The following is a 17609-nucleotide window of genomic DNA, read 5'->3' as shown; positions in this document are numbered from 1 at the left end:
CTGATAACTAACTGCTGACCACAAACACTAAGACAGAGAGACATATCAAAGTACTGCTACAGAATAACAGTTTACAATATTTCATAGAACTTTATTGAATTTTGCATTTTGTGTACATAAAAAGTTTGCAAAATTCCCCAATTTCACAATATAATAATAATGACATAATATCCATGCACATAGTCAGTCTGATTTTAATTGCTAATGCTAGAAAACATTACAATTAATAAAAAATAAAAAAAACATTAAAATTGGATTCAAATATAAAACAAGTACATAAAACAAATGTACAAGTACAAATGTACATGCTGTGTATGTCTGACTGTCAAAACACCCTCTGCAGGACATAAAGTGAACAACATGCTCTTCTGCTCAGTTCAAAGAGTCATTACAATCTTTTGAGGGAAAGATCCTTGATCACAGCTGCTGTTTGTAAACTTATTTCCCAAAGTACATTCCAACGTTCTTTAGCTAAATATATATTTCCACCATCAGTGGGTCTACATTCAAAAGAAATATGATATTTTTTATAGGTTGAAGATGCTGTGAAATATTAAAGACTGGAGCAGTGGAAGTTAAAGCATCCAAAATGTTACATAAAAGATTGGTGGACAGCAGTGGAAACTTGTATCTAAGACACTTAAACTGCAGAAAACTTAAAAGCTTTGAAAGGATTTGAGGCAGTGGGTGTGGTTTCAGTTATAAAGTCCCTCCCTGTTTTCCTGTCTCCTCCCCCACATCATCATAGTCTGTTAGTAGAAAACAAGAGCAAATTAATTTATCAATATATGCTTTAAAAAGTATTATAAATGAACACATCAAAATTGGCAGTCAAGTTAAATGAACTATCATGATCGCAGAAATGTATATTTGAAAGTGATTATAAAAAACTAAACGTAAACGTTCAGTGTAAGGTAAAAAGGTGTCAGTAACGTACCAAACATGTCACTCATACATTCCCTGATATTCTTCACATCATCATACTCCTCCTGAACACCCTCTAATATAAATGTTTCTATTATTAATTACATGAGTATAAATGCCACTATAATTTGACAATAAGACAAACAAATAAACAAAAAAAATTGTAATTTGAATCCCACACCTGCTTTATCCTTGAAGAATTGTCGTACAATGATGACATCATCATAGTTTTCTGGCAAATCAAAAGAGACAAATAGACAAAATAATGAAAAATTAAATGCATCCATTAAATGTGCACAATTTGGGATTTTGAAACAGTGCATATGTATAAATAAAATGCATATAAATCTATATTGTTAAAACCTGTAGAAATGATAATAAGAAATAAACCTGTATCACGAGATCTTAGTCCAACAGTGATTATATCATCATAATTCTCAGGTGTGATTTGCTGCTCTTCTAAATGAATTAAAAGCAAGGTGGAAATAAACAAAAACTGCTTTAACTATTCAGAGGTCCAATAGTTCATTTAATTTAGTGAAATCAGTTCAAGTCACTGACCTTTATTTGACCCTTCAGTGGTGATGTCATTATAGTAGTCAGGTGCGGCTCCTCCTGCAGAATTCGCTTTAAAAAGCATTGATGAAAAAAAAGAGAGATTCAATAAATCCTTATCTGAATTATTACGTGCTGGATGGTTTATATAATTTAAACTCAGTTAAGATAACCAGCTAAGAGAAAGTTTTTAATTAATTCAACATCCATTAATTTCTGTATGTAGCAGATATATTGATTTATAGTTGAGTCCTCTAACCTGAAAGAAGCTCATCAGCATCTTCATACCCAGAATGCTGTTCTTCTGAAAGGACACTTCCTATTATGGAGAAGTAGATTCATCAGACACACGTTCACAGGTGTAAATCAACAAAAATCCCCAATTCCTTTGAATCACAACACTAACCCTGTATCATTTCAGATAACACACAAAAGTCCCACAACTGGATCTATGTGATTTATTCTACTCTCCGCTATGAATAAAGTGATTATGATCTCCACAAATCAGACTCTATGACATTTACTCACCCCTCTGAGTGAAGAAACTCTGTCTATTAGTGGGTCTGTGATGAATCTCCTCATAAACGGCCTCAGTCGTCGTCCTGTGTCTCCTCTTAGAGAGAGCTGTGAGTGTAGACAGACAAACCTGCTGTCAGTTCACAACACATGACTGATCACACACTGAATAACACACAATATGACAGTCTCTGGATCTCTCCTACCTCTCCTCATCACTCTGTTCTGCTGAATCAGTATAAGCAGTGGCACTAAGAGCAGTAAGAGCAAAACTCCCAGTACAACCACAAGCACAGAGAGAGACACAGGAGGAGTTTGTGGAGGAGTGACTGATGTTGAGCGCACTGTCTGAGAACCTGGAGGAGAAGCTGATGTTGTTGTGGCAGGAGTAGTGGACACTGACAAATCTGGCAAAACAGACAAAAACACATTGGAAAAAGCAAATACATATTATAAGCACTAAAATTATGTGAAAATGATTATGTTTTGCAGTGACCTGCACAGGTGAGTCGAGCATGCTCTTTGTGGGAGCAGTCAGTGTGGTTCTTCAGGGAGAGAGGACAGTCCCACAGGTGAATCTCATTCCCTCTGCACTCGACTCTGTTCAGCCACACAACACCTTCACCAGCACCAAAGACTGAATTCCCATCAGCCCTCAGTGCTGCTCCACAACCCAGCTGCCTACAGACCACCTGAGCATCGCTGATGTCCCACAGATCAGCACAGACTGAACCCCACACAGCGTTATGATACACCTCCAGCCTCCCAGAGCACCGGCCCAAACCTCCACTCAGTCTGAGAGGAACATGCTCTAAATCACACACAACAACATCACTGACCAACTTCAGCACAACATTTATAATAACACATTTACAACACATTTTATACATTTGTGAAAATAAACTCATAATAATCTTACTTGAACACTGTCTCTGGTGAGGAGATGGTGAGGTAGAACATGTCAGATGACTCTGAGGAGACTCACAAGTCTGCTCATCTGAGATTAAAACATTAAAAGTTCATCCACCAATGAAGAGAAAAATCATTAAAGGACAAAAAATAAATCTGTCATGACAACTCTCTGGAGATTGGTATGGTAATAGAGATTGGCATGGTAATGGATATGGCGATGTTAATGTATTTGGTTTTGGTGGTATAGATTTTCTATGCTGCTGCTGCAGAACAAGTACTGAGACTTGCTACTGCCAATACATTCACAGACATGCTGCTGCTGTTGCACACGTAACATAATATGATTTAACCCTGTAGCAGATCTATACAGTTGGGAAGGTGGAGGATTTCTGAGAGCATGCTGCATAATGCTAACAGCAATACACCGGTATTTGTTTGAATGTTAAGCTGCAACTCATTGGATGCTGATGCAACAGCAACCAATCAGATGTGCCATGTAGATAATGTGATCACCAGAACTAGGTAATCTGCATATTTAAACAAAACACAACCAGTTCAAACTATCTTAATCAGTTAAACATTATCTTACCTGAGCAGGTGATTTTGGCCACTTCATTATGACAGTCATTCTGTCCCCAGGGTGAAGATGGACACTGCCACAGTTTTGAATCATGACGTCGACATTTAAAATAATCAACCCAATTATGAGACTTCAGTCCCTCTGAAGAACTGGGTTCACTGCCAGATCTTCCACAGTTCAGCTCTTGACAGATCAGACTCGCTGTGTCTCTGTTCATCTGGTTCCAGCACACATTTCCCCAGGATCCATTGTAGAAAACCTTCACATTCCCTTCACAGCCCTCAGTTAACCTGATCTCTTTAAACTCTAGATGGAAAAGGATGCGTATTAAAACAATTGGAATTTAGGTTGTAATTTAGCCTAATCAATATTTCATGTCCACGTATTTATTTCTTTGGTAAGTAACTGCAAACTGTACAGTCAGACTGTCATTATTGCAAAACAAACTCCTTCAGGGTGATAAAGGACCCCTCCGGTCCTCATCACCCTAGAGTTGAATAATTACATAGGATATTTTGTCATAACAAATAAATATATCTTTGATTAACATTCACACTAGTGTACTGTTTACCTGAGCACACGACTCCTACATCCTCCTTGTGTTGACAGTCATGTTTCCCCCAGCCTGGAGAAGAGCAGTTCCACAGGGACGTCTCATTCCCCTCACACTCCACCTCATCCAGCCATATGGGTCCAGAACCAGGACCAAACCAGGCTGGTACCTGCTGGTTACTGAGGGCCACTCCACACTGCAGCTGTCTGCACACCACATGGGCATCTTTAATATCCCAGGAGTCATCACACACTGTCCCCCATGAGCCGCTGTGAAAAACCTCCAGCCTCCCTGCACAGTCTCCCCCAGAACCCACCAGCCTGATGGACCCGCGACCTGATATTAAGAGAGAAAAACACATTATTGATCACTAACAACTGAAGAATCTGCCCAGATGTTGTTGTTCTCACCAAGGCAGGTGATTGACAGCTGTTGTGTGGAGCTGCAGTTGAGAGTTTGTGGAGAGCTGCAGTTCCCCAGATGAGCTTCACTCCCAGAGCACTGGAAGCCCGTCACACACTCATGACTGTGTTCAGGACTGGATGAAGAGGAGCCGGAGAAGTTCAGCACAGAGCCACAGCCCAGCTGTCTGCAGACCACAGAGGATTCAGTGAGACTCCAGGAGTCCAGCAGAACTCTCCTCCAGACCTGATGGATGGAAACTTCCAGCTCGCCCTCACACTGTCTCTCTCCAGACAACTGCACCAGACCGTCATGAACAGCCAGAGAGGAACCTGAGGAGAAGATCTCATGTTTTACTAAAGTAAGACATGTGTTTCAACAATATAAAATAGTGTTTATATATTATATAGAGAGTTTTTCAGTAGTGTGTCAAACAAGTTTACCAGAGCAGACGACTCCAACATCTCGTCTATGAGAACATTCAGCTCGACTCCATGAAGAGACGGAACATTCTGAGAGTTTTGTTTCATTCCCGTCACAATCAAACACATCAGCCCAGATTTCACCACTTCCCTCTCCAAACCAGTCTGATCCCACAACAGACACAGCAATCCCACAATTCAGCTGTCTACAGAGGACACTGGCAGCTCTCATATCCCATGCATCACACACTGAGCCCCACTCATTGAGGAACCGAAGCTCCACTCTTCCAGAACAGGAGTCTGAACCGTTCATCAGTTTAGCATCTGTGTAACCTGAATAAAGAACATAGAGGTTAAAATAAAGTATAATGCAGCTAACAGAGAACATATACTGTTTTAAATACAAAGACACTGAATATTTATAATTTACCAGAACAGATCAGACCAACATTATAGTCACTGGTACAGCTTTGTTTGTGTGATAATGAAATTGAGCAAAATGAAATCTGAGATTCATTTCCTCTGCACTGAATCTCTTGTGTCCACATCTGAGCGTCTCCTTTGCCAAAAGCATCTTCTCCCAGCACCTGTACAGGAGCCCCACAGTCCAGCTCTCTACACACAACCTCTGCATCCTGCTGGTCAAAGGCAGCATCACACACTGAAACCCACGACTGATCATCAAGTATCTCTAACCTCCCAGAGCACAGGTGAGATCCATTAACGAGTCTGGAAGCTTGATGACCTGTTAATATTACAGGAATGACAGTGCACAGTAGACAAAAACAAATGCTTGATAGTTAAATACAATAAACATACAAACAGTTAAATTATTCACCCGAACAGATGACACCGGCATCATATCTGTGAGTACAGGCATGTACAGTCCATCCTGATGACCCACAGTTCTTCAGTGTTGACTCTGATCCAGTACACATGACAAGATTCATCCAGATTGGTCCTGATCCTGGTCCAAAATGAGAATCACTCAGAGCATCTACAGGTTCTCCACAGTCCAGCTCTCTACACACCACTGCAGCATCAGCCATATCCCAACCAGCATCACACACTGTTCCCCACTGACCTCTATGAAGAACCTCCACTCTACCAGCACAGCGACTGTGACCACCAACCAGCCTCACATTCTTTTTGTCTAAGTGACAGAAAAATACAGATAGAGACTGAGATTGCATCTCCGTAAGCACACTAGTTCGCGTATCAGTATATAGTGTACATAAATTCGGCACTGGTAAAGCACACTGGCTCACTACACATTTGGACACTAATTTTTCAATTCCCGGTGATATGACTAGGTGCTTGTGTCATAAAACATCACCACTGGTATTTTTTAACAACACACATAACATCTTTCTGACATTTTTTATGCTGTTTAAAGTATGTTATGAAATATACTTTGATTGTTGTTATATACAGGGTGCGATTTGTGAAAAAAACAGAGGGGGGGATGTTTTGAAAAAATTGTATTCATAGAAATAAATCATGAGAACATGAACTTCATCACTGCATTTGCAGGAATTGTAAAATCTTTTTTCTTATTAACTCATGAAGTCAGGGCCGGATTAAAAATTTCCTGTGCCCTGGGCTAGAGCCCTGCGCGGGACTGTTTTCTTCATCCCGCTCCCGCCCGCGCCCGCAGAATTTCTGACCATTACCGCCCGCTCCCGCAACGTATGTGTTACACTCCCGCCCGCTCCCGCAATATGTATGTCCACTCCCGCCCGCCCCGCACCCGCAAAACTCTGAGAATTTATTCCCGCACAATAATAGAGATGCATTGATTTTGTGTCTTCTCTCGTCCCGCAGGAAAAAACATGTATTTGTATTGCTATTAGTGAAGAGATTCATGGGGTTGTTTGTTTCGTTTCCCTGGCCGGCATGTATTCTGGACACATACACACAGGACAATGGAGGAAATCGAGTGTATGCTGTTTTTGGATGGTTTTGTTTTTGTTTTTGCTGTTTTTATTCAGGATACTCCGTCTGGCACGTGCAATGATGACACAGTGAATAGTGATGATTCTCTCTGATCAGCAGTCTGCCGTGTTTTCACGTCACATTTTAGTATCGCCTCAGTTCGTTTAGAACCTCGCCGGAGGTGGTACGAAAAAAAAGTACCTGGAAGCAGATTACAACTTTTACACAGCGAGCTGGTACTGTGTAGTGGAAAAGTGCCATTATTGACATCTCCATCATGTCGCTAGGCTACCTCCCGATCCCGCAGTGTTTTTTTTAGCCGCCCATTCCCGCCCGCAGCAAAGTTCAAACCGCCCGCTCCCGCGAGATTTGCGTTGGGTCCACTCAATCCCAATGCAGCCCTCTACCCTGGGCAACAAGACTCAAGGCCCCCCCCAGGTAGGGGGGTTCGGGGGCATGCTCCCCCGAGAAAATTTTGATTTCTCTGACCTACATATGTGCAATTTAAGACTTTTGAAGGCCAAAAAATTATAAGAAATAGCTTTAAAACCTTGTCATTAGATTATTTGTCAATACCTGCTCCTCATCTTCATATTTCTTATTCTCTCAGTCTTCTTATCCTGGCCTATTTCTTCCCCTCCTTAAGCCGAACTTTGACTGAGTCTTTTCATTTTCGTCTGTGTCAGTGACTAAAGTAAACATAGGCTCGACTGATATTTATTCGTTTTATGAATCATTTTCTTAGACAAGTTAATTTACTCAAGGCTACCAGGAAAGCAGTATTGCCATTAGGAACCTTCTGAAAGCTTTGGAATCTGAAAACGTCTGTTTTTAAATGTTAAAAGTAATTTTAAATAATACAAATTATAGACTACGTTTACCGCAGTTGGTGGAATTGGCAAACATTCCCTTAAGCATCGTGCGCTGTAGAAAGGCGTCAAAGCATTCTCACAATTATGCAGCATTAATGCACGAATGATTTTGAATGAATATTTCATGTCGATATAGGCTACAATGGTCACATAGCCTAATGTTAAAACTAATATTGCTATTGATATCTTTGTTAGATTACAGACTCTATAGAACAAATGTCCGTCTGGGTTTTGAATTGAATATTTTCACATCGTCATAAACTTAGCCTATCTGTTAGTTTTCTTTTCAAACAACAAAAGTGTTAAGTTGTTACGGCGTCCAGTCATCTTTGTCAAGACGTTTTTCTTTATTAAATGCATCATAGATAGCGGTTAAGCCATTTTTGTAATAACATAAAAAGGGCGCTGCTAGTTAAAATCCGATTTGCGCAAAAAAGAAAATTACTAGCTGGGCGCTGGCGTGACGTAACTGAAGAGACGAATTAGCATGTTCTTATTAATATTATTACGAGAGAGTTTTAATTGTTTTTGACGTTTAATTGTTTAACGTTAATGTTGTTAAACGAAAATTGTATTATCAAAAACATTTTTATTTACCTGGATCTGACTGAGCTCCGCCCCTGTCAGGGCCCCTTGATGTCATGTGCCCCTGGGCAAGTGACCAGTTGCCCTAATGGTTAATCCGGCCCTGCATGAAGTAGCCTAACGCAATATTTTTACTATAATAGCTTATCTTTCCCCACACATATGAACTGTGATCATGCACAACGAAAAAAACATGTAAGAATGAACCACGATTGATTGCAAAGTTAAACCATCACACATCACAGTAGAAACTGTTTTACGGTTGCTGTTAAAGTAATAACGTTAACTTTACAAAGCGATGCTGAGCTACAGTAAAATGATAGAAAAGACATCCATGCATTATCTGTGTTAGTCAGTTCGCCTCATTCGCGCGAACTGGACACGGCGCCCGCGCCGCGCTAAACGCCTCATTCGCGCCGCAGGACCACTAGACGCGCGTAAACGCGTCTTTACATTGACTTAACATTGAAATCACTCGCGCCAGACGCTAAAGAGTGTGTGAGTAATCAAAAACCTTTGCTTTAGCTTTTTTTTTTTTTTTTTTTTTTTTTCGCTTAGCCTCAATGGAGTGAAACACCGTAGGCATATGTATAACTTCGGCCATTCTCAGTGGTGTGACTGGGACACTAACTCTGCTTGTCATCATAGAAACAGATAATCAGACTGTGATGTTTATTCCCGCTTCAGTAATATGCTTAATATTATTCAGCATATTACTGTGAATATGCCTTCCTTTCGACACACAGCTCCACTGCCCAACGGACCTGCAACCATCTCGCAAGTGTTGATAGGCTATTACTCGTGAGGTGTAACCAATCAGATAGCGCCGTGGGCGGGACATTGAGCAACAGAGAGGCTGCGGCAGCTATCAGAGCCAGCCAAAGTAGCATTTTAAAATAAAATTGACTTTAATCAAACCACGGATCCATGATAAGTTTTGTGATCCGTCTCGCCACTAGTAGCACTGATCACTTTGAGGGGGGGATAAATTTATCCCCACCGGGGATAAAAATAATTAAGCAGAGGCAGGGATACATTGACCAGAAAGGGGGAAATCCCACGCATCCCCCCCGGCAAATCGCACCCTGGTTATATATATCTGAAACATTTTAGCCAAATTTTAATTATAAATATTAACTACACTGTTCACTACCTATCTACTGATGTTTATACTGACATATAATTAAATAGCGATTTGTCTTTTCAAATCTTCCATCCCATGTCATGATGATATTGTGTTGGTTTGTGCGATTTGTTTTGCACTTAACAGAATTTCCATTAAGGGGAATGTAGTGAGACCTTAAAATGGCTGGCTCCTTGGTCAGTGTTCTGACTGTGAAATATGAAGCTGACTGAGATGCACCCTATTAATAAAAGGTATATGATATTACTATATTCTTTTAACTCACCAGCACAGATCAGCCCCTGATAATTATAATGTGAACAGCTGTTTTTGAATAAGGATGTTGGACAGAGGTGAATCTGAGACTCATTTCCTCTGCACTGAATCTCTTGTGTCCACATCTGAGCGTCTCCTTTGCCAAAAGCATCTTCTCCCAGCACCTGTACAGGAGCCCCACAGTCCAGCTCTCTACACACAACCTCTGCATCCTGCTGGTCAAAGGCAGCGTCACACACTGAAACCCACGACTGATTGTGAAGTATCTCTAACCTCCCAGAGCAACTGGAGTTTCCAATAAGCCTGACACCTGAAGTAGCAAGAGATAAGAAACGTTTCAATTTTGTTTATCTAAAGGTGTGTAATTCTTGTCATTATTGTTCTACCATAAAGCACTTATTAATGTGAAAGGAGTAAAATAGTCAAATTACTCAATTTCTCATTTCAATCCATATCATCTGACTTTCATTTTTATGGAACATAAAAGGGGAATTTTACAGAATATGTATGCTCTACAGAACAAAGTCATAGAGATTTGAAAAGACACAATGTAAATGATTGATTTTTCATTTTTGGTTGAACTTTCCCTTTAAGGCAGTTGAATTATCAGTGATGTAAAAACAGTGCAGGGTTTGGAGCAGTTTACCTGAGCAGATTACTCCTGCATCTTTAGTATGATCACATTCATAAAAACCCCAATTTACTGTTCCACAGTTCTTCAGTGTAGATTCTGATCCTGAACATAAAGTGCGATTTGTCCAGATTGGTCCTGATCCTGGTCCAAGCTGAGCATCACCAAGAGCATCTACAGGTTCTCCACAGTCCAGCTCTCTACACACCACTGCAGCATCAGTCATATCCCATGTCTCACCACACACTGTTCCCCACTGACCTCTATGAAGAACCTCCACTCTACCAGCACAGCGACTGTGACCACCAACCAGCCTTACTCTCAGATTGTCTATAAAATAAATAAAGATGGAGTAAAGACATATGGACAAAAGGAAAGAATGAGGAAAAAAGTATCACAATAAGAGAAAAAACTATGATAAAATTTACTAATATTTAGTGTAGATTTTGGGACCATTAAATTTGATTTCAGTTTATTTAAAAAAGGCTCAAACCTGCACACACCAGTCCAACATCATTTTTATATGAACAGTTGTTTTCATGTGATGGTGATGTTGGACAGAAGTGAATCTGAGACTCATTTCCTCTGCACTGAATCTCTTGTGTCCACATCTGAGCGTCTCCTTTGCCAAAAGCATCTTCTCCCAGCACCTGTACAGGAGCCCCACAGTCCAGCTCTCTACACACAACCTCTGCATCCTGCTGGTCAAAGGCAGCGTCACACACTGAAACCCACGACTGATCATCAAGTATCTCTAACCTCCCAGAGCAGCGAGAACCTCCAACCAGCCGGACTTCTGAAAGAACAACACAGTAAAAAACTAAATTTAAAGTTAGAGAACTTCAATAATGGCTGGGTAAGTCACATAATTAATATATCAATCAACGAGAAATCATGTTTTCCTTTATCTTTTGAAATAAAAGATATTTACTGTGATAACATATACATGTCAGCAAAACTTTTTCCCAGTCCAAAAGGACTTGAAAGTAACCTTCAAAAACAGCTCATATAAAAAACAGAGTATAGTTATTGTTACTGTAAAAATCTAAATGCATTACATGACTGCCCACATTTCAACATTTTCATGTCAACAATGTCTATGAATGAATCCTATCAGGGAATTACATTAGAATGTAGAGTTAGAAACAAGCTTCTAAATTTTATTTTTAACAAGTTCTCTCATTATTACAGTCTGACCTTAACAGTTTGTGCTGTCAAAAAGAAGAAGGAAAATGGTCACAAAAAATGAAATTATGACTGCTTTTGGTGCAATTGTTTTGTACATTAAGACAGGATTTTTAGCTTTAGCTTACCTGAACAAATGACTTGGGCGCTCTTACCAAGACACAAATCAAGATCAGTTGGTTGTATGAATCCACATTTCTTAAGTGCAGACTCTGATCCAGTACACATTGCATTTTTCATCCAAAATGGTTTTGATCCCAGTCCAAAATGAACATCATACAGAGCATGTACAGGTTCTCCACAGTCCAGCTCTCTACACACCACTGCAGCATCAGCCAAATCCCAGCCAGCACCACACACGGTTCCCCACTGACCTCTATGAAGAACCTCCACTCTACCAGAACAGCGACTGCTACCATTAACCAGTCTCACATTTATTATGTCTGTGAATGTAAGAGAAAAGGCTATTGTACATTTAAATTGTTATAATAAAATGAAATGAAATGTGCTTTGTTTTATTTTGAACTGTTACCAGTACACAGCAAACCAATGTTGTGCTCATGTGAACAGTTGTTGTCATCTAACGGTGATGTTGGACAGAGGTGAATCTGAGACTCATTTCCTCTGCACTGAATCTCTTGTGTCCACATCTGAGCGTCTCCTTTGCCAAAAGCATCTTCTCCCAGCACCTGTACAGGAGCCCCACAGTCCAGCTCTCTACACACAACCTCTGCATCCTGCTGGTCAAAGGCAGCGTCACACACTGAAACCCACGACTGATCATCAAGTATCTCCAACCTCCCAGAGCAGCGAGAACCTCCAACCAGCCGGACTTCTGAATAACAGCACAGATCAACAAAAGCATGGCTTATTTGGGGCTTCAAGATAATGATTTGTACATCAAAGCCATTTCTTATAATGAATAAAGTAAAAACACAAAAGAAAACCACAACAAATATAAATATAAAATGTATTTATTATTTAAGTCAACATTTTAAACTTCTTTAAAAATTAGAAGACAATCTGGAAGCGCATATGAATTTTAATATGTAAAATACTTTACCTGAGCAAATGACTCCAGCATCATTAGTGTGATCACAGTTGCTTTTACCCCATCCGAATGACCCACAGTTCTTCAGAGTAGACTCTGATCCAGTACATATGACACCACTCAACCAGATTAGTCCTGATCCTGGTCCAAGATGAGCATCACTCAGAGCATCTACAGGTTCTCCACAGTCCAGCTCTCTACACACCACTGCAGCATCAGCCAAATCCCAGTGATCATCACACACTGTTCCCCACTGACCTCTATGAAGAACCTCCACTCTACCAGCACAGCGACTGTGACCACCAACCAGTCTCACATTCACACTGTCTAAATATTAAGCAGTAACAATGAGAGATGAAAGATGAAGGGATGAGAGTTCAATTTACAGCATTACAAAGTGGGTCAACTGGGAAAATGGGACACATACGTCGGAGTATTTAAAATGAATATTCAGAGTTCAATACAAGTTTAGCTCAATCAACATCATAGGTGTGTTGATTAACAAAAAAATAATTATGCTGAAAAATTTAGGGTTTCAATTATCCTAAAATGCATTATTGTTTCAGCTGTAAATAGTTAAAAACAATGACTGGGTTTATACCATTTTGTTGTCGTGGAAACAAAGTTTAAAACTGGAAATAACTTTGCACAGAAAAGGTTAGTAACCATTTTTTTCCACACTATAATCATGTTAACACAAATTTGTTTATGTCTTGTTTCTATTTTATTGAGACTGAGTATTTTAAAGTTTACAGAAAACCTATTTTTTTAAAGGGGGACTAGTAGAAATGTATTATTTAGGTAAAATATTATGCCACAAATTATGTTGATTGAGTGTATTTTTAACCTGATGTATTATTTTTATATATATTTTTCCCTCTATATAGTTAATCTGTAGCTGAGGTCTTGGCATTGTTTAAGACACGAACAACCAACAATGTAAACCTATAAAAGGCCTTATAAGGTTTTTTTTTTTTGTTTTTTTTTTGTTTGTCATCATGATCACAACTTCTTGATATAACATAATACAGCATTAAAGACACTCATGTAAAACTTATTTATAGCTCATAAATTATATATATATAGAGAGAGATAAACTGCCTGTTAAACACAGGAGCACATTCAATATATTGTGACAATGCGATTAAACACAGACATCAAAAAAAAAAAAAAAAAAACACATTACAGTATAGTTTAATTTTAATGCGTTAGTAGTAGTTAGTTAGTTAGTAGTACTTTATTGTTCAGCCTTAGCTGAAAATTGGTCTTTAGTCTCGCCATACAATCACAAAACAATTAACAATACACAATATACATCAAGATTAACATATTCACATTTCCTTCCTCTTATTCAAAAGACTTATTGCATTTGGTATAAAAGTTTGTTTATATATTGCTTTGGTCGCTTTTGGTGTTCCGTAGCGACGACGTGATGGCAATAATTCAAAAACATGATTCAAAGGGTGTGTTGTGTCTCTTGCTATAGTCAAAGCTTTTCTCTGAACTGCAATTTGATATAACTGTGCGACTGATTTTTGCTTAGATCCTATAATTTTTCCTGCTAGTCTTGTAATTCTGTCTAATTTTACTTTATTCACAGATGTAACTCGTCCAAACCACACAGTTATATTATACCCTAAAACACTCTCAATTAAACTTATAAACTCTTTGCAGAACAACCTGACTTACAGAAAATTCTCTCAATTTCCTTAGCAAGAATAGCCTTTGATTTGCTTTCTTACAAATAATTTTCACATTATCAGAAAATTTCAATTTACAGTCAATCATGGTTCCCAAATACTTAAAAGTCTTCACAATTTCAACTGTTTGATCACATAACATTATTTCTGTTACAGGATCTGAATAATTTAAAATCAACTCTTTTGTTTTACTTACATTTATCAATGAAGAACTTGCTTCACACCATTTTTCTAGTTTCAAAACCTGCTCCTCGTACTCAAAATTAACACAGTCTTTCCATAAGTGCCACAAGTGCCATATCATCTGCATATTTGTATAATTTATCATTCTCATGCTGCACTCGTATACCACTTGTATAAACAGAAAACAACAGAGGTGGCAAAACATATCTGATTTAAACCCCCAAACACAAACTCACTGTGGTCTATTTGTTAAAAAATTCTTTATCCAATGTTCCATTCCTCCATTTACACCAAGAACAAGGAGACGTTCCAAGAGTAAATGTATCTGCATAGTATTAAAGGCAGAGGTATAATCAATAAAAAGAACACGCACATAAGCCTTCACTTGTTGTAAATGGCTAGCAATTGTATCAACCATAGTGATCGTTGCATCCTCTGTCCCTCTTTGCGATTTGTATGCAAATTACAGTACATCTAGTTGCTCTGATATGTATGGTTTCAGGTGATAACTAACTACTCTTTCCATGCATTTAACAAGTATTGATGTAAGAGCCACAGGACGAAAGTCCTCTAGATTTTTCGCTCTCACTTTTTTAGGAAGGGGTCGTATAAATGATAACTTCCATGTATTTGGTACAATCTGTAACTCTAATAAAAACTGAAATAATTTTGTTAAGGGGTTAGTTAGTTCATTTTGAACATATCTTTAAAACTCTGCCCTTAAGGCCATCTGGACCCGGTGCTTTATAGGGTCTAATGAATTTAAGGGACCTTCTGATCTGGTCACCTGTCAACCAAATGGGCAGCCCCACTTGAATCCTATCAATGATTTCTTTAATCCTATTCCAATTGTCAGCTGCATCATATCTTCCATAAAACAGATTCAAATAATTTACCCATTTAAAACCTTCAGTCCCTATAATAATATCATTATTTACATCTCTCAAGTCACGCCCCATCATCTTATTCAATGATGAATAATTGCCAAGCACTCCTTGCATCTTGATTCGCTAACATCTTGATTTAAGTTCTTAAATAAAATAGTCCTTCATAAAAATAAAAATAAAAACTATTTCATTTCACGTCTACTTACCAGCTGTGATGAGTATTATAACTGAAGACAGTAAAATGAGTGTCAGGCATCTCTCCATCTCTCTCTGCTTGATTAATTCAACATCCAGTACAAGCTTCTCCGCACTGATGATACAGAAGTACAGGCGTCCTCTCTCAGCCCCCTTAATGAGAGAGAAAGAGGTTCAAAACCCTCCAATCACACTCGCTGTTACCTTATTAGACAGAACAGAGGAAATCATCAAACAACTTCAGTGACAAATCAGACCAGGCTTTAATGATCTTCTCCATATATATCTAACAGTCAGTGCTGATGAACTCCTCCTCCCCAACCATCAAGAGGGGATGCAGAAACACACACACACACACAGCTTACAGGAGACAGGAAACTCTCCAGTTTATTTACAGCATCAAAGCCCAACACCTGCAGAGAAGAGATAAAAACACTGATAACTAACTCTGAACACTGTCTATTAGAAATGTTAGTATGACATTAACAAGTAACAAAAAAGCCATTAAAAATGTAAATGTTTACCAAGAGCACAGTGCACAAGTAAGCCTTTATTAAACTAACAAAAGGCAGAAAAGACCCTTAAACTACTTCTCTTTAAAGCTAATTTTGTGAAAGCTTTCATATATATATGTATCAAAAACATTCTAGTAACTATTGTGAAATTTACATAATTTAACCAAAAGTGGTTTCTTTCAGGTGGCCCACAAAAACCATAATTATCAGTGAAGATAAGCATGTTGTTCACCTTGTGACCAGCAGAGAGAGCCAGTGAACTACATTTCTGCTACAGCACCTTGTTTTGCAAAATCATATTTCTACAAAAGTGACAGGCTAGCGTTGTATATTTGATAGGGGGTGGGGTATGGATCTATATCGAGACACTTCAGTAAGGATGCACACACACACACACACACACACACACACACACCTGACAGAGGCGGGCTGCTTCTTCATCAGGACGGATTTTTGACGGATTTATCACATTAGCATTCAACCACAGAGTTAAGGCCCTTTCACACTGGACGCGATTTTGACACACGAATAATTCGCGCGTTGGTTTTATTTTTTGATCAGCTGTTTGTGTAATAAGCGCTTCCACACCGAACGCGAATGTGCTGCGGCGAAAAAACGACTTTTATTTTTTTCGCTTCGATGTCGATTTTTTTTTTACTTTTGCGGCGACAGAAAAGGCTTCAGCCAATCACATACTACAAGGACAACGATTTGAAAGACAATGTGTGGCGTAGCATTGCCAACCAACTCGGTTATCACGACTGTGAATATGTTGTGTGATAGTTTTAGTCGTTGTATAGTCCTGTGCTGTGTAGGCTAGCAGGCTAAACTACATTTGGGATAGAAAGCTAACACTATTATTGTCAAAGATAGAGACAGAGACCGTGTTTACTTTGAACATGTAACAAAATGTAGTGATCACTACCCAGATAGCAGGAAGACGTCGATTCAACGTTGATTCTTAGTTGTAAAGGTTAGTATCAATCATCAATCAAATTTCAACGTTGGATCAATCTTTACTATTTATTACGTTGAAAATAAAACATTGATTCAATGTTGAAATGCGGTTGAATGGCGTGTCTGACGTTGATTCAACGTTAATTCGATGAGCAAAGTGATGTTGTTTCAATGTCAGGAGAGACGTCGTTTCCATGTTGGTTCAATGTCAGTTTGCTATCTGGGTATTTAGGGCTGCTTTTAGTATACATTATTTGTGTGATATCTACAGTTTCTAGTTGAATGATTTTAACTTACTTACTTCGTGTGTTACATGTAATGTGTAGTGACATTACAAAACCCACTGTGTTTAGTTGAAGACGCAAAAAAACCTGTGCACATTAGCATACTCCCCTTCAGACTCTCTGTTCTTTAAGATTGGGTGCACCCAAACCTTCTTTTCTGTCTTTTAAAGAAAATGAAAAGCTTGTCTTCACTGGATGATGATGATGAAGTGTCCATGTTTTCTCAGCTGTCGGCGCGATTCGCGCGAAAGTTTTCGAATGTTGAAGCTCTCTGAACGTCACAGACGTCGCAAATTCGCGTCGCGGCTGATGTGAATGGTTTTGACGCGAACTATTCGCACACGAACTATTCGCTTTTTCGTTTCG

General features: G+C 39.0%; 2 protein-coding genes across 2 annotated transcripts; both read right to left on the bottom strand.

The window, feature by feature from the left end:
- Positions 1-315: 315 nt before the first annotated feature.
- Positions 316-2955, bottom strand: LOC307157723 (uncharacterized protein; the record flags this gene model as incomplete). Its single annotated transcript, XM_079869648.1, has 10 exons — positions 316-749; positions 938-1000; positions 1106-1156; positions 1315-1383; positions 1486-1551; positions 1739-1798; positions 2008-2103; positions 2202-2402; positions 2492-2790; positions 2915-2955. 10 exons carry the CDS (start codon positions 2953-2955, stop codon positions 700-702), a joined length of 996 nt encoding a protein of 331 aa, XP_079725774.1. The 3' UTR covers positions 316-699.
- A 435-nt stretch (positions 2956-3390) lies between these two features.
- On the bottom strand, positions 3391-16443 carry LOC307157722 (scavenger receptor cysteine-rich domain-containing protein DMBT1-like; the record flags this gene model as incomplete). The annotated part of the gene is made up of 16 exons (XM_079869647.1): positions 3391-3434; positions 3497-3793; positions 4059-4376; positions 4412-4774; positions 4886-5197; positions 5295-5609; positions 5769-6017; positions 9666-9965; positions 10302-10616; positions 10780-11079; positions 11752-11865; positions 12004-12306; positions 12535-12849; positions 15499-15640; positions 15853-15900; positions 16423-16443. The coding sequence occupies 16 exons, from the start codon at positions 16441-16443 to the stop codon at positions 3391-3393; spliced, it is 3756 nt and encodes a 1251-aa protein (XP_079725773.1).
- Between the last annotated feature and the right edge of the window lie 1166 nt (positions 16444-17609).

The sequence above is a fragment of the Squalius cephalus genome (assembly GCF_949319135.1).
Source record: "Squalius cephalus genome assembly, chromosome: 4".
In the NCBI taxonomy this organism is placed as follows: Eukaryota; Metazoa; Chordata; class Actinopteri; order Cypriniformes; family Leuciscidae; genus Squalius; species Squalius cephalus.
The sequence above is the reverse complement of the archived record's forward strand: the minus strand, read 5'-3'. Positions and strand labels throughout refer to the sequence as shown.